Here is a 25,175-nt window from a genome sequence, read left to right on the forward strand (position 1 = left end):
GTCCAGACTCGATTATTTACAGACTGCCGTCATATGTCTGGAATATTGCCTTGTGCGACATTAAAAAACAAACAAACTAACACTAAGTTGCCAATTCCCACCACATCTTCTCAAAGGGAGGGGCGGTCGGGTAGCCTAGTGGTTAAATCGTTCGCTCGTCACTCACTCACTCCCTCCTCAGGGGGAGATGTTTTCCTTTACAACAACATAAGGCTGAGTCTACTCACACTCCACGAAGGTCTTGCAGTATCTGACGATGTTTGGGTGGCGGAGCTCTTGTCGGATGATGTTCAGCTCGTTCTGGATCTCACCAACACTCTCTTCCTTCTCCTTCGCATTCTTCCCGAATGCCGAGTGCTGCAGATTCAGCTGCACAGAACAAACATGATGTTAATGCCTGGACAGCTCAGCACTTAGGAGAAAAACTGAACTAGATCCACTTGGTTATGGACTAGTGAATACCCATATAACTTACCGTTTGCTTGCTATGCTTACATAAATATGGAACATAACGAATAGGGTATTGAATGCCAAGTCTTTTGGTGTTGAGAATACTTAGCTAGTAATGTATTCATATGCAGAGAAAAGTCTGTGGGACTTCTGGGTTTCAACAATGTTTCCCAACCAATCAGATTGTAGCATACACTCCCATTCCATTTAGAATGTGCCTTTAATGTGTAGGTATGTATCTTTGTTATGTAATACCTCCTTCAAGTGTACTGGGCTTGAGATATATTTTTGCTAGTTTGTTTGTTCTCCACTTTCAGTGAAATTAAGATGGCATGACTTTCATAATAATTTAGAATACATGGTATGATGAATAGACAGAGCTGCCTGATAAACATAGGGGTATATGTTTGTTTGTTTGTTTGTTTCTTTGTTTGCACTCAGCAATTGTGCAGATATAGGACAGCGGTCTGTAAATAATTGTGTCTGGGTTAGACAATCCAGGGATTGACATCATGAGTGATTGTGAGTGATTGTGAGTGATTGTGAGTGAGTGAGTGAGTTAGGTTTAATGCCGCTTTTAACACAGTATTCCATTTTTATCATGGCGTGTCAGCTTAATGTGGGAGGAAAGCCTGAGGTGATGCAGGTCTTAGACATTTACCAGTTCGGTGAAACCCACGAGCATGGGTATGGTGCTGACAAACCTAGAACCATAATGGGGGCTAACCGGGATTCGAACCCACAATTTCAGGCATGTCCAAGGGACGCAACTCTGCACAGAGAATTGCAGCGCCTTAGATGACTGGGTCACCCGGGCCCCCTTGATATCATGAGCATCTATCTACATAACTGGAATACAATTACATATATATCAACCAAGACAGTGAGTGAGTCTGACCACCCAATCGCGTTAGTCGCCTCTAACCACAAGCATGGGTTGCACTAGTTTTGCAATAGTGTTTCTAACTACAGCAATGCTATTGTAATAGTACAAATACCTTCATCAGTCATTCCTACTAAGGACTATCACAGCACTTATACAGTAGGATTAACTATTACACCCCAACCAAGTTCACCTCTCACCAAGTGCACAGACACCTACCTCCTTCAAGGCCAGGAAGGTCTGTCCGGCAGACCTCTTCTTGACCTTGAACACCGACCCAAAAGCTCCGCTCCCCAACAACTCAAATACTGCGTAGTCACCGATATATTTGGAGGCTGATCGCTCCTGATTTGTATCGCAGATGTTTTCTCGGATCTCTTCTATCTGATCTTTCTGTAATCACAAACATACCATTAATGAGTGAGTGAGTGAGTGAGTGAGTGAGTGAGTGAGTGAGTGAGTGAGTATGGTTTTACGCCACTTTTAGCAATATTCCAGCAATATCACGGTGGGGGGACACCAGAAATGGGCTTCACACGTTGTACCCATGTCCGGAATCGAACCCGGGTCTTCGGCGTGATGAGCGAACGCTTTAACCACTAGGCTACCCGACCGCCCTGTTCCCATGGGAATCCTCTAGGTAACAATGTCCAGGTTTCACAAACCATGATGGCATTGCACTGTTAATGAGGCCAGGGCTGATAATGTTTTATTCTTTCAAGTCAAGCCCACTTTGTATATATACCTTACACAAAACATTAGGGATCATAAATATTTGTGTGTTCAGTCTTCTCTACAAAAAAAACAAACCCCAAATCATTCAACATGTTCAAGATCCCTAACCTTTTTAGGTCAGTTTATGTTCGCAGCAATAATCGCCGGGTTTCTGGGTTAACAAGGTCCGGACTAATGAAGTTCCACTGTACATGAAATAAAATGTTGCAAGGTTTTCCTAACATTCATCAATTGTTACATAAACATGAATTGTGTCACATAAACACGAATGGTGTCATAAAAACATTGAATTGTGTCACATAAACATGAATTGTGTCACATATACCTTGAATTGTGACACATAAACATGTCATAAGGTTTGCCTAATATTCATGAATTGTCACATAAACATGAACTGTGTCACATAAACCTTGAATTGTGTCACATAAACATGAATTGTGTCACATAAACATTGAATTATGTCACATAAACATGTGGTAAGGTTTGTCCAACATACATGAATTGTCACATTAACCTTGAATTGTGTCAGATAAACATGAATTGTGTCAAATAAACCTTGAATTGTGACAAATAAACATGAATTGTGTTACATAAACATTGATTTGTGTCACATAAACCTGTGGTAAGGTTTGCCCAACATACATGAATTATTACATAAACATGAATTGTGTCACATTAACATGAATTGTGTCACATTAACATGTGGTAAGGTTTGCCCAACATACATAGTATCGTATCCACAGTAAGCATCTTCTTACATTTTTCTCAAATTTTGTCCCAAGTGTTACAGCATTCCATCAATTCATGGAACTCGTACATTCATGGAATATCATTACTTACTGGCAAACTGTTCATCTTGTGTACAAGTTTCTTGTAGGCTGAGAGATCCTTGTTGTAATGTCCTACATCAATAAATATCTCGTACAGTTTGGGCGGGAACAGACACTTGAACAGACGACGATTCCTCTCCATACTGAACAGGAACCTCAGAGCTCGGAATGCATTTCTCTGGGGAAGAAAAGTGACTCCAGGGTTAGAAACTAACAGTTTTTGTCCACTTGTCCTTATAATTATAACATATAGCAAAACCCTTAAAATTGGCCAATTTCCACTAGTCCTTAGGATACCTTTACTATTGGGCAGTTTGGTAAGGACTACAGGACTAGTACCAATTTCTAACGCTAGACTCATGCAATAAATCCTTTCAAACTGGGGCTTAATGCTATTTTCCAATGTATAATGAAGCATGTCATCTTAATGTGGGAGGAATGCCTGAAGTGATGCAGGTCCTAGATGATAACCACTTTGGTGAAACCCTTTGTGCTGACAAACCAAGAATCAAAATCAGGGCAAATCTGGAATTTGAATCTACAAACACATTGCCTTATGCTGGCACTGGGCAAAGATAGCAATGCTCAACACGTTTCAGACAACCACACATTACACAATTTGTCTCAATGTAGGCTTTCTTTGTTCCCTTACACCTCAGTTTGATGAAATACACCATTTAAGTATTTCCTACCAAACATTCATTCTTTATGTGAATCATATGCACACAGTTGCTTTGAACAGTTTGTTTAAATTGAAACAAAACAAGACAAAAAGTGAGCAGGGCTCACTAATACCCCCAACTTTGACTGCAACATATTCAAGTTCAAAACATGTAAAAAGAAATATTTTGTCAGAAAAGATGTCCTCGGAAGGAAGGACAGACAGATGGAATTCTTTTGTATAACTATATACCCCCAGCCCTTTTAGGTCAGAGGTATAACAAAATATACAAAATAATATACCTCTCAATTTATTTTTGTTAGATCAAATTATTAATTATTTATTGATGTGGTCTCATACTGTTCAAAAACAAAGGTGTATACAAAACAAAATAGCTCTCAATTTATTTTGTTAGATCAAAGTATTAATTATTTAATAATGTAGTCTCATACTGTTCGAAAACAAAGGTGGGACATACCTGTAATTTTTCGACCGTCTTGGATTCCTTGTGTCCAGCTTCATGAGGCAGGATGAGCAGGCCAAGGGAGTAGACGCCATTAGCCTGTACAATCTGTTGAGCGTTGGTATCATTCAGGACCAGCTCCGTCAACGCCGCACAGCATGCTGAGACAGGGGCAATGCACAAATTATAGACCACATGGGAGAACAGACACCTAAACTTAGCGAGAAAACTGGGCAATGAGTTGTTTTGTAAATTTCAATGGGTACTTCGTGTTAAAATTTGTATTTGTGTTTGCTGTATAACACCGCAATAAGTCAGCAATAGTCCAGGTACATCACAGAAGGCTGTTAAATCAAATGTGGGTCAGACAAACAAGTGGTTGATAAGTAGCGTATCACACTGTCATTGTACAATGACACACTAGCAACAAACTTGCCAAGTATGACCTCCCGGTTAATTATCGCTGCCTCTTATGACAAGCGTAGGTTATCATGGTAATCTGGGACCAATTCTAAACTGGAATCTCAATGGCGTTTTAAAAAGAAAAAGAAAAGTTACCTGATTTGAGGTCATACTGCCTGTACATGATTTCCTCTTGCTGAAAAGAAAACAATCAAATTTATTGGAATAATTAACAGAATCATGCACTAAGATAACCATAAAACAATGAGTGAGAAATGAAAAGTGAGTTGCAAAACATACTTCCAATACAACAGTATTGAGTGATGGGCATATTCAACAATGGGCATGTTGCGAGCGGATGGTTAAATACTGAACCCATAGCCACTATCGATGTGGCTAGAATCATACCAATCCCTAAACATGTTAAATGATAACAAGTGGATGAAAAAAAGCTTGAGTTGATGTGAACAATTAGCTGAGAGTTACCTTTCCTTTTATAGGTCGCAGCTAAGGATTATCTTTCCTTGTACATGTCTCCAAAGAGTTATCTTTCCATGCCATTTCCCCACTCATAAAAAACACAGCAGCAAGTAGATATCCCACATGTTAATAAGCTGGTATGAGATACCATATGCCGCAGTTTTAACATGAATTCCCTACTCAGGCACAGCATACTGACTCCAAGCCGACCAGTCCTTGTTTAAGCCCCTGAATGCTGAGTGCCAGGCATGGTATCAACAAGTACCATCTTTAAATGTTTTTTTGGTTTGACGCGACCAGGGATCAAATCCCCGTCCTTCCGCTCTCTGGGCAGTCTGTTGTATCAGAGCAAAATATTTGTAATGAGACTGACAAAACAGTGACAAACGTAAGCTTCTTGTTTTACACGCAATCAGGAATCTTCCAGATTTTTTACAATGCATTACTTTAAATTATATCGGGACTTGGCAAACCAATGGTTGACAGCAGGAGCAATGATCCATGCCATACAGAAGCACAATCACGCAGGATTATAATTTTAGTCAGCAGTTTCAAACTAGGGGTTACTGGGGACCAATTGCTTCCCAGAACTGAAATTATAAGAACTGTCATTCTTGTGCAACAAACTGTATTAACATGCATTCTAGGATGGTTACATTTCAAAGTGATCAACTTGTGCAAGGTTGAAAGATCACAGGCAAACACTGTTCATAGGTAGGGGATTGAGTGAGTTAGCTTTTAACAGTATTCCAGCTATATCTGGCATGTCAGCTTAATGCGGGAGGATTTGAACCTTCAATCATAGGTTTCTGGCATGCCCAAGGGACGCAACTCTACACAGTGAATTGCGGCGTCTTAGACAAATGGGCCATCCATTTGGGGGCAAGATGCAAAGGCTTCTGTTTACTTATATCATCACTAAAATACAGGCAATATAATTGTAAATTATATTTTCCTTTTTTAAAATCTCATGCACTCCAATACACTGATAAATGCAGCATAAATTCCAAAGACATGTTAAATTTGAGCAAAAAGCAATGTTAAATTAGAGCAAAAAGCAATGTTTCAGTCCCATAAGTGAAGTTCTTAAATCTTATTAAAATCAGATCTCAGTTCTTGCTATTGCTAAACAAGACCTGAGGCTATCCCATTATGGGTCACGTCAGAACGACCTTTCATCTGACCAATCAGAGAGTTGCTTATAACCAGATTCAGAAAGTGACAGTCAGGATGTTTTGTTTTCTGATCATTCAGAAAATGGTTAACATGTGTGGGCTGTACAACTGATTCTGTCCAATCGTCTATCTCTCACATCAAGGAGTCAAACATTTCGAACAGAAGAGTGAGTTTGGTTTTACGCCACTTTTAGCAATATTCCAACAATATCACGACAGGGGACACCAGAAATGGGCTTCACACACTGTACCCATGTCGGGATTCAAACCTGGGTCTTCATCGTGACGAGCAAACGCTTTAATCACTAGGCTACCCGACTGCCCCTTCGAACAGAAGAGACTTTCCATACAATCTCGGCAATCTGCTAAGACATTCCAGAATTTTCATTTGTTCAGTTTTCAAATTTGGAATGGATATTTTTCAAAGCGTAGACTTGAATGGAAATCACCAGTTTTGAACCAGTGCTGTAAAGCTCGAGAAAGCTGCTTCTTGATTGGCCAATGTCAACTTTACGTTAAGTCACTTAATTGGTCGGTCAAAGTTCATGAAAGGTCATTCTGAATGAATATATCACAAAGCGCCTCAATGCACAAGATCTGTTACCAATACAAAAAGTTCAAGGGTTTGTTAGCACATGGGTAGAAAATGAATTAGTAAATGCTTAAAATATAATGTTACACACCAGGAAACAGGCCTGTGAGATGTGCCCACCTCATCATTAACCACACAGCAATTAATCACAGCACACCATCCCCCTGTATGCAAGCCAACCAAGCACACACCCGACAACCAAGGCACATGATTCTCACCTTGGTCTTACCACGCTTCGCCCGGCCATAATCCTCCATACCCTGGTGAGGTGGGATGACATATATTGAAATGGTAGGTTGGTTTGGTTGGTTTGTTGTTTAACACCGCACTCAGCAATATTCCAGCTATATGACGGCGGTCTGTAAATAATCCAGTCTGGACCAGACAATCCAGTTATTGATATCATGAGTATCGATCCATGCAATTGGGATCGATGACATGTATCAACCAAGTCAGCGAGCATGACCACCCGAATCCGTTAGTCGCCTTTTACGACAAGCATAGTCGCCTTTTACGGCAAGCAAGGGTTCCTGAAGACCTATTCTACCTGAATCTTCACGGGAGTGAAATGGTAGGTACTTTTCCATATGCAACTAAGTTAGTACTAATAGTCTGCAACCTATGCCACTAGTAAAATTCTGTTTCATCTAGCAAGCTCAGCTAATAATAAACCCTATTATTACACTAAAATCTAATATGTAGGTCCCTAGTTGCCTAGATGGGAGCACTAATTATTAATTTTACAAACCAAATTTTTTCGCAAATATATTCAAAATCAATAAACAAATATTTCACTTTATCTGTTCAGAAGTGTTTTTATGTCAAACAAAACTGTACAATTACCTGTTTTAAATGTCTTGTTTCTTGCATTCATTACTGAAAATCTTCATGAAACAATTACCGGTATTGCTGATTAGCTAATACTATGTATAGGCTGACTTACTGTTTCTACACCTACCTCGGCATCTAAGATGGCTGGAGTTCTGCCATGTATTCCAGCACTTGCCATTGCACCGTCACTAGCCTCTGATCTCTCCGTCACAAAGGTACGGTCACTGAAACGCAATACATTTCTTGATTATCTCCCCCTGGAATTAATAAAGCAGCTAACCATGCTAACTGTGAATACCAAGACACTTGTTTACCTAGAACTGGTAGAAACAATATGGCTACCAATTAGAGAAGTAGCATACAGAATGCAATCAAGGTCTAGGAGTGTGAGTGAGTGAGTTAGGTTTAACACCGCTTTTAACATATTCCAGTTATATCACGGCATGTCAGCTTAATGTGGGAGGAAAGCCCGAAGTGATGCAGGTCTCAGACGGTTACCACTTCGGTGAAACCCTCAAGCATGGGTATGGTGCTGACAAACCTAGGGCATAATCGGGGCGAACCGGAATTCGAACCACAATCATAAATTTCTGGCGTGTCCAAGGGACGCAACTCTGCTCAACGAAACGCGGCGCCTTAGACGACTGGGCCCCCTCATGGTCTAGGACACTTATAAACCATCTAAATGCAAGAAATAACAGAAAAAAAGAAAACATCGAGATATCTTATGGTGAAACAATACAGTGTGTCGCGGTATAAAAGGAATGTGATCAAAGCGTCGTGAGAAAGAAACGTGCAGCATAGACAAAACTAAGTCATGACATCTAAAATTGAACACTTGCTCTCATCACCTGCCCCGGTGGCCAAGTGGGAAAACAGTAGGTTACAAAACTTAACACAATATGTGAGGTTGCAGATTTGATTCCCGCCATCCATAATGAACAAGTTACATTTCTTATCTGGATATTAGAAGATTTGATGTTTGAAACAGTAAGTCCAAATTCCATCTACTACTCAAATCATCAGGTCTTACTAGGAAAAAGTAAATCCACATTCAAGGTCTTACTAGGAAAAAGTAAAACAACATTCAAGGTCTTACTAGGAAAAAGTAAAACAACATTCAAGGTCTTACTAGGAAAAAGTAAAGCATCCCAAGAGGTTATTACAAGATAGAAAGATTTATACAATACAATAGACAAAAGTGGCAGTAGATTTATAAGTTGTAATCAGTGCCATGTGTGAAACTTGAAGATCTGCATGGCCACTTACTGTAGCAGAGAGAGGAGCAGAGGGATCCCGCCCAGCTGTCGGATGTCGCTGCTGGTGTCCGTGTCCGAGCACAGCTGGACAATACACCACACCACATGCCATAACAGGTTCACGTTGTCCGAGTGTAGCTGGCTGCAAGTGTATTGAGATCTCTCACAATGGTTTCATACTAGTGGAATGATGTGAATTCACATCGGAGATGTTCAAATATTAATTAATTGGCTTTTTGATCCACAAAACACAAATTTCACACGAGGTAAATTATAACTTTGAGAACTGTCATTTTGAATTGAAAATTATAACATGAAACGGATGTTATTACCTGAGCAGGATCGGCACCCCGTCGTACAACCTGACCAGGTCCCTACTTTGAGCATCAGCACACAGATACCGTAATAGACTAGCTGCCAGTCTGAAACATACACCAGATAGAACTGAAATGCAGCTACCTAGAAGTCCTTCATAAACATAAGGGAAAACAGCTTTATGTATTTAGTAGTGAAATAATACATTTGAAATCCAGCTCAAGTGAAATAATACAGCGATAGAAACTAACAGTTTTAGACCACTAGTCCTTATAATGGTAACATATAGCAAAACCCTTAAAAGGGCCAATTTCTACTAGTCCTTAGGATACCTTTACTATTGGGCAGTTTGGCAAGAACTCTAGGACTAGTGCCAATTTATAACGCTGTAATATTTGATGTAGCAGTATCACTTGGGGAACATGTGGTTTTTGTTCTTATGTATACCACTTCTAAATGCCCATCAAAGTTTTCATATTGTTCCTGTTTCAAAATCAGCTGTTCATAATGTCTAACAACACTTACTTTTTTGACAACGTATCATACTCCTGTATGAAGCGTAGAAGTATCTCTATACAGTAGCTGAGTTCACCAATCAACTGCCTTGGCTTCGGGCTGGAATACAAATGGTTTCAATGTGAAAAGTCTGTGAGACATGAAGATGGCGGTCACTAAGTTAAAACAGTACTGAATCAATAACTTTCCTTGATAAAGACAACAGTTCTCAAGCACTTAGTCCTGTCAGTTTGACTCAAGTAAACTAAATGTTTTGTCGGAGAGTCTCTCTGTCCAGTTATTCCCTTTACCATGTTTACACAGCTCATTAATAGGAGTATTATGACAAATGCTTCTTCTCATACAGTGTTTCATGATGTATCATCCATCTCTTAAAAGGATGTCTACTAGTCTGTATTCAAAGTATTTAACTTTTTCCTCAATACAAATTCTAAAACATAGATGATTTAATTTAGTGTTTAAAACAAAGGAGTGAGTGGGTAAGGTTTAACGCCGCTTTTAGCAATATTCCAGCAATATCACATTGGGGGGACACCAGAAATGGGCTTCACACATAGTACCCATGTAGGGAATACCCGGGTATTAGGTGTGACGAGTGAATGCTGTAACCACTAGGCTACCCCACCGCCCCTGAAATTAAGGATGAACCTGGAGTCTTTGAGGTTTGCTTAGTATTTGACTTTAGAGACCCCTAAACCTTTAACTTTCAGCAAAAGGCCAATGACAAGGACCCCTTGACCTTCAAGGAGTGTCTGTTTCAATAAGTTCAAAAACACATTGCTGTTTGTTTTGTTTGTTTAACGCCGCACTCAAAAATATTACAGCTATATGACAGCGGCATGTAAGTAATCGAGTCTGGAACAGATAATCCAGTGATTGATATCATGAGCATAGGTCCACACAACTGGGATACGATGACATGCATCAACCAAGTCAGCGAGCCTGACCACCCGATCCCGTTAGTCGCCTCTTACGACAAGCATAGTCGCCTTTTATGGCAGGCATGGGTTGCTGAAGACCTATTCTACCCTGGATCCGCCCACCTGCAAATGAAAACTGTAGGCTTACTAATTTAATTTACGTAATGTTTACCTCTGAGCAAGTCCGATGAGAGCATACAGAGAGGAATGGAGAACGAACACATCGCTAGCAGCCAGCAGGAGAACCAGGGTCTGTAGGGGAGACATCAGCAACATACAACACATAATATAAGTGTCAAATGGGCATCAAGAACATTATCTTAAAGGGGTATTTTTCAAACTGTAGTAACCATTTGAGTTAATAATGACTAAATTCATGAAGTAAGTCAACCATGTATTTCGGAATTCTAATATTGAATTGTATCACATCCATCAATTTTCAAATTGCAGAACATTGTGGATTGTTCATCTTGCTCCCATGAACATGATGAAGACTGATTAATCAATTCTAAACTCAGTCACGAAGCATAGATTGCAGACAGGGAAACAGTACCCACCTGATGGGCTTCACAAGCCACCAGCCACTCCCTCTGTTCTGTCACTGCTGACAACTTCTGGAATATATCTGGAGGGAAGACAACCAAATTACTACATGAGTGAGTGAGTGAGTGAGTGGCTGAGGGAGGGAGAGACATACGCAGCAACAGTGGACCATTAACGGGGACACATACATAGCAATAGTGGACTATTAATGGGGTCCCATACAGAGTAATAGGGGACTATTAATGGGGACCCATACATAGTAATAGGGGACTATTAATGGGGACCCATACATAGCAATAGGGGACCATTAATGGGGACCCATACATAGCAATAGGGGACTATTAATGGGGACCCATACATAGCAATAGGGGACTATTAATGGGGACCCATACATAGCAATAGGGGACCATTAATGGGGACCCATACATAGCAAAAGTGGACTATTAACGGGAACCCATACATGCTGCTAACCAAGGAACCATGTTTCCATAAACTGAAATAAAGTTAGGGCACAGCCACTAGCAGTCTACTGTTTCCTGATTGGCTGATAACAGAGTGGGCGTGGCTTGTGTCGCATTATGGCACTGAACAAGATGGCACCAATTTCATATTGCTGTCTACATGGTCTACAGCTGTTTTGTGTTACCGATAAAATAAGCAGTCTGTGAACTTATTATTGTGAATTGACTTCAAAATATTTTTGCGGTTATGGAAGTATAAAATGTAAATAAGGTACCACAGGGAAAGGATATGTTGAAATATTGTTTGAGGAGCTATGAACAGTATCACATATGGCATAATGCTGATATCGCATATTATTACACCTCTATTGTCAAACTGCAACTTACTTGTCATCTCCTTTAGTATCTCCAGCAGGAAGGGTTCATCCCCAAACCTCAGGTAGCTGTCAGTTGCCTTCTTGAAATGCTGTGCACAAACAAAAGATAAATGCGTTTAAAGCACTACCATGTAATACCCATTAATGGGGAACAATATATAGCAATAGTGGACCATAAATGGGGACACATACATAGCAATAGTGGACCAATAACGGGGAACAATATGTAGCAATAGTGGACCATTAATGGGGACACATACATAGCAAGAGTGGGCCATAAATGGGGACACATACATAGCAATAGTGGACCAATAACGGGGAACAATATGTAGCAATAGTGGACCATTAATGGGGACACATACATAGCAAGAGTGGACCAATAACGGGGAACAATATGTAGCAATAGTGGACCATTAATGGGGACACATACATAGCAAGAGTGGACCAATAACGGGGAACAATATGTAGCAATAGTGGACCAATAATGGGGAACAATATGTAGCAATAGTGGACCATTAATGGGGACAGATACATAGCAATAGCGGACCATTAATTGGGAAACTTACGCAGCAACAGGGGACCATTAATAGAGACACATAGCAAAAGTGGATCATTAAAGGAGACACATACTCAGCAATTGGGGGCCATTAATAGGGATACATATGTAGCAATAGCAGACCATTAATTGGGACCCATACGTAGCAAAAGTGGACCATTAATGGGGACCCATACGTAGCAAAAGTGGATCATTAATGGGGACCCATACAAAGCAATAGGGGACCATTAATAGGGACCCATACATAGCAATAGGGGGCCATTAATAGGGACCCATACATAGCAATAGGGGGCTATTAATCATGTTAATAGGGACCCATACAAAGCAATAGGGGACCATTTATCATGTTAATAGGGACCCATACAAAGCAATAGGGGACCATTAATAGGGACCCATACATAGCAATAGGGGGCCATTAATAGGGACCCATACAAAGCCATAGGGGGTCATTAATAGGGACCCATACAAAGCAATAGGGGTCATTAATAGGGACACATACGCAGCAATAGGGGGCCATTGATAGGGACCCATACAAAGCAATAGGACAGCTATATGACAGAAGTCTGTAAATAATCGAGTCTGGACCAGACAATCCAGTGAGCAATGGTCCACACCGCCTGGGTACGATGACCGAGCCTGGCCACCTGATCCATTTGTACACCTCTTAGCACCAGCATAGGTTGCTGGGAACCAATTCTAACCTGGAATCCATGGGACTGTGGTATTTAAGGCTACAATATATTAATTATTAGATTTTCAGCTTGGGACTTGGGGCAGAATATCAGCCTCTGAGCCATGATTTCATCCAAATTTATAAAAAATGTAACAATGTACATGATGTAAGGTGGGAGATATTTTAAAATCTTGTGAATGTGATCAAGGCATTTGTGAACATTAATGTCCACCAATGTGATTTACATGAAGCATGAATGTTTGGCATATTTGTGAGGACTATGTACCAAGATGTATAGAGTACATATCATCAAATGAAGGAAAAGGGAACTTCAATTTCCTCGTCTGTAAACATACTCGGGGTCAATAATAGTGAGTGGGGCAGGTGGTTTGATAGTGAGGCAGGCGTGTTGAAAATTTCATATTTCATTTATTACGACATAGCATATAGGAGGAATAAACTGACCTCCGACAGGTGCTTGACGCCTCCTAGCTGAAAAAACTGTTTCTGATATGTGGAGTCACGCATCAGGATCCTGACACAGATCAAAACACGGAGAACATTTTCAGGAGGAGCTCGAATCGTCCACTCACTGAAAATGAAATGAAAATGGATGCAGACAATGAACTGAAACTGCTATTTTCAGGCATGTTCAAAGACATGTCACATTTTCCCTGTGCTGGTGACGGGACAGTGGGGTAGCATTGTGGTTAAAGCGTTGGCTCGTCACGCCGTAGACTCAGGTTTGATTCCCTACATGGGTATGAAGTGTAAAGCCCATTTTCCAGTGTCCCGACTGTGATATTGCTGGAATATTGCTAAAAGTGGTGTAAAACCCTACTCACTCACTCACTGTACTGGTGGCATACATGCAACTTCCTTCTGTGTGGAGCATAAGGATAAGTACTCCATTTCCTGTGAGTAGTTGTGTTGAAACTCTACTAGATAATAAGTGTGAGTGTAAGCCCCTTTACTGTAAATGTGGGCCATTCCGCTATTCTGATAGGGGTATATTGATAAATCTTACACAGGGGCGCTGTGAAACAATCAAATGTGTAACAGACAAACACTTGAACATGATGAAAAGGGAACTGTCAGTGAGTCTGACCACCCAATGCATGATCCCACAATCAGCCTGACACCCAATGCATGATTCCACAATCATCCTGACACCCAAAGCATGATCCCACAATCAGCCTGACACCCAATGCATGATCCCACAATCAGCCTGACACCCAATGCATGATCCCACAATCAGTCTGACACCCAAAGCATGATCCCACAATCAGCCTGACACCCAATGCATGATCCCACAATCAGTCTGACACCCAAAGCATGATCCCACAATCAGCCTGACACCCAAAGCATGATCCCACAATCAGCCTGAAACCCAAAGCATGATGCCACAATCAGCCTGACACCCAAAGCATGATCCCACAATCAGCCTGACACCCAATGCATGATCCCACAATCAGCCTGACACCCAATGCATGATCCCACAATCAGCCTGACACCCAAAGCATGATCCCACAATCAGCCTGACACCCAAAGCATGATCTCACAATCAGCCTGACACCAAATGCATGATCCCACAATCAGCCTGACACCCAATGCATGATCCCACAATCAGCCTGACACCCAATGCATGATCCCACAATCAGCCTGACACCCAATGCATGATCCCACAATCAGCCTGACACCCAAAGCATGATCCCACAATCAGCCTGACCACCCAATGCATGATCCCACAATCAGCCTGACACCCAATGCATGATCCCACAATCAGCCTGACACCCAATGCATGATCCCACAATCAGCCTGACCACCCAATGCATGATCCCACAATCAGCCTGACACCCAAAGCATGATCCCACAATCGGCCTGACACCCAAAGCATGATCCCACAATACATGGGACCTATTCTTCATCAGAACCCCCATGGGAGCAATCTGAAATGAACTCCAGAGCCGACTTACCTACAACACAGCCTGTGTTTGGTGAGAGATGAGAAGATCTCTGTAAACTTGGCATGCTGTGAGTGGTGACTGAAGTGGCGCTCATTCTGATATCGCTGACTGCAATAAAACAACAAACACTGCAAAACTGTATATGTTCTTTTCCTTTATCTGACATCATGCCAGCAGGGAACGATGACTTGATAACTAAACCACGCGATTTATCGCATAGCTATCTGATATTCATAGTTAAAGACCAGCTTACACATCAAGGTAAACACATGGTAAATAAAGAACTTTCAGCATACTAGTGATCATAATAACCTTCAACATTGTGCCATGCTGTAAGCATGATAAGACATCAGAAACCATGGTAACAAGAGAGAGTACCTGAATGTCTCCAGTGCCACTGCCTCAGTAGACTGGTGCTGATGAGACCCTGACTTAGGCTGTGGGCGTGGCCACTTGTCTCCCCCAGAACCAGGGTCACAAGACTCATAGCTTAAGGACGGAAGCTAAGAAAATAGACAAAAAACATTCTCAGGTGATTTCTTTCATAATGTTCAACATTCAATAAACATAATGAAATAAGTTTGAAGGATCCTTGATTATCCAGCTTATCATATCTGTATATTATTATGACAAAATACCCTTGACCATAGCCTTGTTTCGAGACTGATGTCACGTTCTCCATCTCACAATCCTAGCACAAAATTTCTTTTCCTAATGAGATTACAGTAAACTACATTCATAATGAACACGCTTACACCAAACTGACGGATATAGCAAACTGTTTTTTGGTCCCATCGATTTGCTGCATATGGGGTGTATATGTGCCTATAACAAACTATGGTTATAACATGTATAACGAAATAAAATTAGTGGTCCCTTTTAGTTTGTTATATAACAGTAGTTTACTGTACTTTGATTGATGGTCACCTGAAGGAAGATGAGTGAGTGAGTGAGTGAGTGAGTATGGTTTTACGCCGCTTTTAGCAATATCACGGCGGGGGACACCAGATTTAGGCTTCACACAATGTACCCATGTCGGGAATCGAACCCGGGTCTTCGGCGTGAGAAGCGAACGCTTGAACCACTGGGCTACCCGACTGCCCCCGAATGAAGATGATGACGCATATTGCATCAAGACACTATCAATCTGTCCCCACCTGTTGTTTGCTGGCTGGAGTGGAGATCAGACTAAGGAGTCGACACAGATCCTTGGGCTCTCTGGAAGATACGGAACAAGGCTTGAGCTAAATGTACTTGCAACACAACTAATATTTACTACTCAACAAGTGATCATGGTGAACTACACAATGCCTTTTAGAAAGTGGTCAAATATAACAAATGTTAATTTGGGATAACACTTTATTTGTAAAGTACAAATTCTACTACTTTTTTTCTTTTTTGGGGGGTGGGTGGGAGGGAAAAGACCCTCGAGGGTTTGAACCCAAAATTATAATTGTTACAAGTGAACATGGTGGAAGTGCAAATAACATAACTAAAACACATGGAGTCTAATTTAGAACAAAGCCTGACCAATCATTACCATTTCTACCATTCATATAGACATATTTGACAACATGGACATAAAAGAAAGTCTTCTGTCAGTTATTGTCAAGCTCATGTTTCAAAACTCCATTTTCTAGATCTGCACACATAACCTAGCAAGGAATCCTTGACACATTTCAGTGGCATGGCTGTATATAACTGTAAATCAGATCATTATACTCAAGACATAAAGTTTGCTCTACCCCCATGTGTAGTGCAACAAAGAATAGTTTGTCCCTGAACTATTATAGTTCAAGCATGAGGATTCTTATTTGAACAGGGTGCAGAAATGATTGGCCATTACAAACTACCATATTTCTTGATTTAATGCCTGGGCATATATTTCTTTCAGACACTCTTTACCCTGGTGTTTAATTGCAAACATAATAATGACAGGAATTCCTCATCTAAAAACTACCCAGTAGTTTATCAAGGCCCAGAATTTAATTAAGATCCAACGTGTATTTGAGTCCTGGCGTTTAATCAAGGAAATATGGTAAACTATTTCCCCGAGAGAACTTACTGATCTGGATCTGGTGGGCTCCTTCTCCTCTTCTCCTGCATGCTCGGCATATTATCAGATGACGGACGGAATGGACGGATAAGGGCCTGCTTGTCAGTGCCCTTCTACATCATGGACACAGGAGGCCTAAAAGCACTGCACTTAACTGCCTGAAAAACAACATTGTTCACAGGAATTCAGTGTTTGAAATTAAGGGGGCCATGCAGCCCTTGAGGTTTGCTCTGGTGGTATTTTCATCTAGGGACCCCCTAAATCTTCATTCATTAATCCGCCGTGCAGAGTTGCGTCCCTTGGGCATGCCAGAAACCTATGATTGTGGGTTGGAATCCTGGTTCGCCCCGATTATGTTTCTAGGTTTGTCAGCGCCATACCCGTGCTCGTGGGTTTCAACGAAGTGGTAAACGTCTGAGACCTGCATCACTTTGGGCTTTCCTCCCACATTAAACTGACACGCCGCGATATAACTGAAATACTGTTAAAAGCGGCGTTAAACCTAACTCACTCACTCATTAATCAGTTAAATAGTTACATACTTAGTTATGTCCTTAGTCCCAACAATATACATCAATAATCAAGATATCCTATCTTTATGAGATGCAGAAAAGGGCTGTAATGTAAAGAAAGGTACTGCATCGAGTACCAGAGGTCCTGTTTACAGGAGGGGACACAGCTAATACATGAAGGTACCTACCATTCGGTACACATGGTACAGTAACCACTGATTAAATCAATGAATTATGCTATAGCTCAGTAAATATATGGTATAGACATGATAGATGTGTAATTTTCAAATAAAACATTTTCAAAATATATACACTATATGTAAAAACATTATTAATTTTACTTTACCAACCAAATCAACATGTTATCATGGTAGGCAATGCACATAGAAAATGTCATCAGATGTAAACAAGAGTCATCAGAAGATGACAAATCCTCCCGGCCCCCACAATAGCAAAAGGTGCCACTTAAGATCCTGGTTAATACATGTACCAAGTCACTGAAGTCAGGATGAAAATCTTTCAAGTTTTTCAAGTTATGCTCTTTGAAACAAAATACGAACAGACACACGGACGGACAGTCAGGCCAGTTGATGACTGTATCCCCCACATCATATACCAAGGGGATAAATAAGAGGGTGGTGGACACCCCCCGAAACCCCCCTCTGGATCCGCCACTGCTTACATCCATTCCCACTTAAACTAAAGAAAATGTCACTTCTTGTTGAAGTACTTGTACAGGGTTAGATTTAACGACAAATCTGTATGTAGCCCTTCCCCAAACTAACTGGCCTACAACTAAATGGTGGAGGCAGCGAAGTGGCTGAACTTGTGGTCGTGTAGCAGAGGGGGTCTGAAAATGTTTAGAACTCCTCACTGATGAAATGCCTTTTCCTGCACTTTGAGATTAAATCTTGGCTTCCATTTGCCTCATTTCGTCATGATTTATGGGCAAATAAAGATGTTGTTGTACACTACATCATAAAATGGTGGCCGGTTGTCATTCTACAGAGATGATCGACATATAACTTTCTTTGCGTTAACCATTCACAATACCTCATCCCCCTCAATATATTTTCATCAAAATTACATGGTTCATGAGTAGTATCCGGGGATCAAGAAGACGATATATAATTGACAGAAAGTGTCAAAAAACTTACAGGCCCAAGAATTATAATTTTATTAGCACTGGCCAATGGGCAAGCATTAATATCCATCCCTGTGAAAATATGCTGTAGTAACTAACAAGAAAAAGAATCATAATTACTCTTTCACAACAACTGCCACCATATCATGGTGTTAGTGTGAGTGTGAATGTGTTTGTTTTACACTGTTCTCAGCATTATTACAGCTATATTATGGCATCATGTAAATATTTGAGTCTGGACCTGAGAATCCAGTGAGTGATATTGTGAGCGACGAGCAATGTAGGTGGGTACTATAACTAGCCATCCAGGCCACCAAACCTGACCACCTGCTCATTAAGATGCCACTTTCAACCACAACTAGTTGCTCACAGGTACTTGATCATGTTGAGTTCAATTGTTCGTACATGTTTTTGTAAAACACACGTAACCAATAAAATCTATTTAGAATTTGATGATTCTACTATGCAATTTATACCCCTTATTTCAATATTCATTTAGCGATTTAGACATGAAAAATAATTTTAAAGGTTAATATTATACACGTTACCTAAAAACTTACACTTAAACAGCTATCAGAGAGCGTCTTATCGTGTGAAATACCATGAGCAAACAAAATGAGTTCCACATGTTTTGCCGATCAGCAGTTCATTGTGCAAGACTCGGACTTGGCTGGACCTGTCAGTGTCACAAACGCAATGGCCGACACGATATGTCAACACGCACCTGTAATCAACATTATTGGAAAACTGCAGCAAATTATTAAAATATGTATAACGACTACATTGTGCTCATATTTCTGTCGGTCTAAAGTGTGATATAACGTCCTCACAGCACCTAGCGGCCTTATCAAAACAAAATAAAGACTTGTTTACCTGTCTTCATTCTGCCATAAGACATATTAGTATTCCCAGAAGTCACCAATCAGATGACACGATACATTCGCCGATTGACAAATCAAAAAAGTTTTTACATACGCCGAGTGCTTCAAAGGGAGCAAATTCAATTTATTCGCTGTTGACAGCCACTAAAAATATTTTAGCAAGCACTCTTCCCGTTTGTCTGAATTTATCCACATTGACGTAGCGGAATAGGTAAACCACAGGTGTTTATGATAATGAATGTCCGTGCTAAACGATGGTTGCAGTGTTACGGAGACTTTCGGTCAGATGAGTGAAATTGTAATTGTCTCACCTGGAATCTATTTTATTTTATGGCTCTCGTCTCATCCAAACTCGATCGTTGCCATAAATGACTAAGGTGCAGATTGCCGAAAGAGGCTTTTGGGAATATGTCCCCACTAATTAAATTCTGAATAAAAATGTTTCATTAGCAGCCCCGTGAAACGAATAACCACAACAAACCGACTGCGACTGAAAGAATAACACACAACAGTACATTTCTTTAAAAACTTTATTTTTTGTGTGTAACAACTTTAAAGTGTATGCACTTGACTTTTTATGTTACGTAGTAACGTAGCAACCCTTGCTCACGCAGATGCACGTATATATGCACACAGGTGCACGTAAATGCTCACACAGATACACGTAAATGTGCACACAGATACAGGTAAATGCCCACACAGATACACGTAAATGTGCACACAGATACAGGTAAATGCCCACACAGATACGCGTAAATGTTCACTCAGATACACGTAAATGTTCACACAGATACACGTAAATGCTCACACAGATGCACGGAAATATGCACACGGGAGCACGTAAATGTTCACACAGATACACGTAAATGCTCACACAGATACACGTAAATGTTCACACAGATACACGTAAATGCTCACACAGATACACGTAAATGCTCACACAGATACACGTAAATGTTCACACAGATACACGTAAATGCTCACACAGATGCACGGAAATATGCACACGGGTGCACGTAAATGTTCACACCGATACACGTAAATGCCCACACAGATACACGTAAATGCTCACACAGATACACGTAAATGCTCACACAGATACACGTAAATGTTCACACAGATACACGTAAATGTTCACTCAGATACAGGTAAATGTTCACACAGATACACGTAAATGCTCACACAGATACACGTAAATGCTCACACAGATACACGTAAATGTTCCGACACTCAGATACACGTAAATGCTCACACACATGCACGGAAATATGCACACGGGTGCACGTAAATGTTCACACAGATACACGTAAATGCCCACACAGATACACGTAAATGCTCACACAGATACACGTAAATGTTCACACAGGTGCACGTAAATGCTCACACAGATACACGTAAATGTGCACACAGATACAGGTAAATGCCCACACAGATACACGTAAATGTTCACTCAGATACACGTAAATGCTCACACAGATACGCGTAAATGTTCACTCAGATACAGGTAAATGTTCACACAGATACACGTAAATGCTCACACAGATACACGTAAATGCTCACACAGATGCACGTAAATGTTCACACAGATACACGTAAATGCTCACACAGATACACGTAAATGCTCACAAAGATACACGTAAATGCTCGCACAGATACACGTAAATGTTCACACAGATACACGTAAATGTTCACACAGATACACGTAAATGCTCACACAGATACACGTAAATGCTCACACAGATACACGTAAATGTTCACACAGATACACGTAAATGTTCACACAGATACACGTAAATGTTCACACAGATACACGTAAATGTTCACACAGATACACGTAAATGCTCACACAGATACACGTAAATGTTCACACAGATACACGTAAATGCTCACACAGATGCACGTAAATGTTCACACAGATACACGTAAATGTTCACACAGATACACGTAAATGTTCACTCAGATACACGTAAATGTTCACTCAGATACACGTAAATGTTCACACAGATACACGTAAATGCCCACACAGATACGCGTAAATGTTCACTCAGATACACGTAAATGTTCACACAGATACAGGTAAATGTCCACACAGATACGCGTAAATGTTCACTCAGATACACGTAAATGTTCACACAGATACACGTAAATGTTCAATCAGATACACGTAAATGCTCACACAGATAATAATCATACAATTCTAGTCTCCTTTGCTAAAAAACACGTATATCTTATGCTGCTTGTATTTAAATTAAAATAAAGTAAAATGTGATCCTGTAAGAAAGATTTCACAAATTGTTTCAGATTCAGATTCATATTTCAAAATGAAAAACTACTTTAAATGTAAAAAATATAGCAGACGAACAGTCGAGTATCACATTGCATGGGGTTTTATATGCATGATTTTTTTTTACCTAAAACAAACTAGTATTGGTCACATTTTACAATAGCAAATATGCTTGTCTATATTACTCACCTTCAACGCAAACTGGGAATCAATCTTGCTGCTCGAACACGATCATCCCACACGCGACCCAATGAAATTTCTATTTGAAATAGATGATGTACAAGTACTTATGACCAGCTGAGTGAAGGGACCGTTCCTAAATCTGCGAAGCTGTTAATTGTGTTAGCTTGTATATTAATTCACCAGTTACATATTTCTTCCTTTATACAAATACAAACTCTCCAAAACTAGTTCTGCGTTATATGTATCAGTGACTAATGTGAAATTCGTTGGTTTTTTGTTCAAGTTTCAAACTTAAGAAACTAATATCAATGAGGCACTCCCTCTGAAATCTCTGACAATTGTGTATCCCTATGGTGACAGAGGCCGGATGAATCCCTAGGGTTTCGATGTTGGGAGCTGTCTTATCGAGATTTTATCAGCTTTAAGGGGAAGTGTCACATCGTCCAGGGCTGCGTTTGATTGGTATTTGATGGGTAGGTTATCTTCAACCTACATTGTCACCGAGATTAACACATTTATGTGCCTATAACTGTTGATAGCGCTATAAACTGGGCGGCAAAAGAAAGTATAGGTCGAGTTCCATGATCGATAAAAAAAATAACAAGAGGTTTTGTTGTGAATTATAATAAAATCTAGGGAGGGGTAACAAATGATTGATCAACCACAGTTTGAATGAAATTGTGCAATCACAGGTAATGTAAGCTCAAGGTAAACAATGGTGGGGTAAGAAATTTCATTTTCAAAAGTTGTCTGAAATGTCACCAAACAATTGTCAGACATACTACAAGTTCATTGTCGACACAGGTACCTTCAATAGCGTGTATGACCTCCAGCCGCCTCAATGCATGCTGTGATACGCCGCCTCATCGATGACGTCAGTCTTCTGATGACGTAGACTGGAATCCGTTGCCACTCGTCTCTCAGGGCCTGCTGCAATTCTTGTCTGTTGACGGGAGGCTGATGACGTGCTCTAATCTGTCTGTGAAGATGGTCCCACAGATGTTCAATAGGAATCATATCGGGTGAGTGGGCAGGCCAGGGCAAAACGTCAACGTTCTGCTGGTTTAGAAAGTTCCGAGTCAGTCTTGCAGTATGGGGCCTGGCATTGTCGTGTTGCAACAATGTCCCCTGCTGTTGGTTTTGTAAGAACAACTGACTGCAACACTTGGTCTCTGTACTGCACAGCGTTCAAGTTTCCCTGTATAATCACCAAATCAGTCTTCTGATCTCAACAAATACCGCCCCACGCCATGACACCTCCCCCACCGAATGGATGGACCCCTCGAATACACGCCGGAGCCAAACGTTCGCCCCTGCGTCGATAAACTCGTTCTCTGCCGTCATTTCGAAACATTGAAACAAGTTAAACCGACTTTCATCAGTAAACAGCACTCGACGCCAATTTCTCACTTGCCAGCGTCGAACCTGCCTCGCCCATCGCAGTCTCAGGCGTTGGTGTTGAGCAGTCAGTGCCATTCCTCGGAAAGGACGATACGCTCGGATTCCAGCAGCATGAAGTCGTCGTAGTACTGTACGTTGGCTAATGGGATGTCCAATCGCTGTTGCTGCTGTTGCTGCCGTCGCCGTCGCCGTTACGAATCTGTTTCGCAGGTGAATGATCCGTATCTGACCGTCTTCCAGTGGTGTTGTCACTCGGGGTCGTCCGGTTCTAGGCCTGGCCTGTGTCCTCTCTGTCTGCCTGTACCGTTGAATCAGCCTCTCTCTCTCTCTCTCTCTCTCTCTCTCTCTCTCTCTCTCTCTCTCTCTCTCTCTCTCTCTCTCTCTTTTGGCAGTCGTGGCATTTCTTTTGTGTGCTTTCATCACGTGTGGTTATACCCTGCAGACGAACGCATTTATACAGCGAACATGCACGTGCAGTTTATGCCATGGGCGGGAAACCTGTTTCACCATTTTTTTGTCACCACACGAGCGTTCGGGTGAGGTGTTTTTTTTTTGGGGTACCTGTTCCTGGGCAGTCATATTCCCAATACCCACTTTCCAGTTGCCCAAACATATATTTTACGAATCAATCAACCCACTTTCCACTAGTTATCGCTGTTTTTAGGAAAATTACAAATTGCCAACCTATACTTTCTTTTGCCGCTTAGTTTAGCATGACATAAAAGCGAGTGAGTGAGTTTTACGCCGTTTTAAAAATACGCCAGCCATATCTCGTCGGAGGAATGGTTGTCTTATTTTTGGATGACCCTCCCCATGTCCTTGTCGTTTCCATTTTTTCTTTTGTTTCTTCCAGCTTTCCTTCTTTATGAAACATCGGACTTATTCACGCCGTGAAATCTTACAATGTTGTATTTGAACCAGATTTGTATATTATCAATATCCACAATTAACAGGTTTGTGTGTCTAGTTTGTCCTTGTATGATTCAAATGAGTGAGTGAGTGAGTTGGGTTTTACGCTGCTTTTAACAATATTCCAGTTATATCACGCCGTGTCAGCTTAATGTGGGTGGAAAGCCCGAAGTGATGCAGGTCTTAGACGTTTACCACTTCGGTGAAACCCACGAGCACGGGTATGGTGCTGACAAACCTAGAAACATAATCAGGGTGAACCGGGATTCGAACCCTCAATCATAGGTTTCTGTCGTGTCCAGGGGACGCACCTCGGCGAACCGCGGCGCCTTAGACGACTGGGCCACCCCTGGCCCCATGATTCAAATGACTCACAAAGATGGCCAAATTCTATTTTGTTCAATATTGCGTTAATTAATTAAGCGAATGCGTATACGGGTTTAGCATGACAGGAGACGTCAAGTATTATAGCTTTTCGTACGTTGCACCCCTATATGGCTTTTTCGCATCCCAATACCTTTCAGTATCAGTAATCACTCTAGTAGGCATGTCTTGGACACACTGAATCTTTGCGACATGGCTTTTTGGCACCCCATACAGATGAACATTACAATAACCCAGACGAGATATCACGAATGCCTGAATGAGAGAGGCAGTCACACGTGAATTGTATGTATTCCCCCATAGGCAAATACCTCTGATATTCAAATAAGCCA

General features: G+C 41.0%; 1 protein-coding gene across 1 annotated transcript in view; it reads right to left on the reverse strand.

The window, feature by feature from the left end:
* LOC139464479 (serine/threonine-protein kinase Nek10-like) overlaps positions 1-19,718 on the reverse strand; it is a 36,715-nt gene extending 16,997 nt beyond the window's left edge. The window contains exons 1-19 of the mRNA XM_071246006.1: positions 19,675-19,718; positions 17,155-17,303; positions 16,247-16,307; positions 15,468-15,592; positions 15,099-15,197; positions 13,588-13,714; positions 11,904-11,982; positions 11,070-11,137; positions 10,685-10,764; positions 9,602-9,691; positions 9,094-9,183; positions 8,772-8,903; positions 7,630-7,726; positions 6,890-6,931; positions 4,581-4,620; positions 4,038-4,183; positions 2,909-3,076; positions 1,553-1,726; positions 228-369 (exon numbers count right to left, since the gene is read on the reverse strand). Coding sequence (XP_071102107.1) covers positions 228-369; positions 1,553-1,726; positions 2,909-3,076; positions 4,038-4,183; positions 4,581-4,620; positions 6,890-6,931; positions 7,630-7,726; positions 8,772-8,903; positions 9,094-9,183; positions 9,602-9,691; positions 10,685-10,764; positions 11,070-11,137; positions 11,904-11,982; positions 13,588-13,714; positions 15,099-15,197; positions 15,468-15,592; positions 16,247-16,307; positions 17,155-17,204 — 1,810 coding nt within the window. The 5' untranslated portion in view covers positions 17,205-17,303; positions 19,675-19,718. The remainder of the gene's footprint in view (positions 1-227; positions 370-1,552; positions 1,727-2,908; positions 3,077-4,037; positions 4,184-4,580; positions 4,621-6,889; positions 6,932-7,629; positions 7,727-8,771; positions 8,904-9,093; positions 9,184-9,601; positions 9,692-10,684; positions 10,765-11,069; positions 11,138-11,903; positions 11,983-13,587; positions 13,715-15,098; positions 15,198-15,467; positions 15,593-16,246; positions 16,308-17,154; positions 17,304-19,674) is intronic.
* Positions 19,719-25,175: the final 5,457 nt, after the last annotated feature.

The sequence above is a fragment of the Haliotis cracherodii genome, unplaced genomic scaffold (assembly GCF_022045235.1).
Source record: "Haliotis cracherodii isolate W230 unplaced genomic scaffold, xgHalCrac1.p SCAF_17, whole genome shotgun sequence".
NCBI lineage: Eukaryota > Metazoa > Mollusca > Gastropoda > Lepetellida > Haliotidae > Haliotis > Haliotis cracherodii.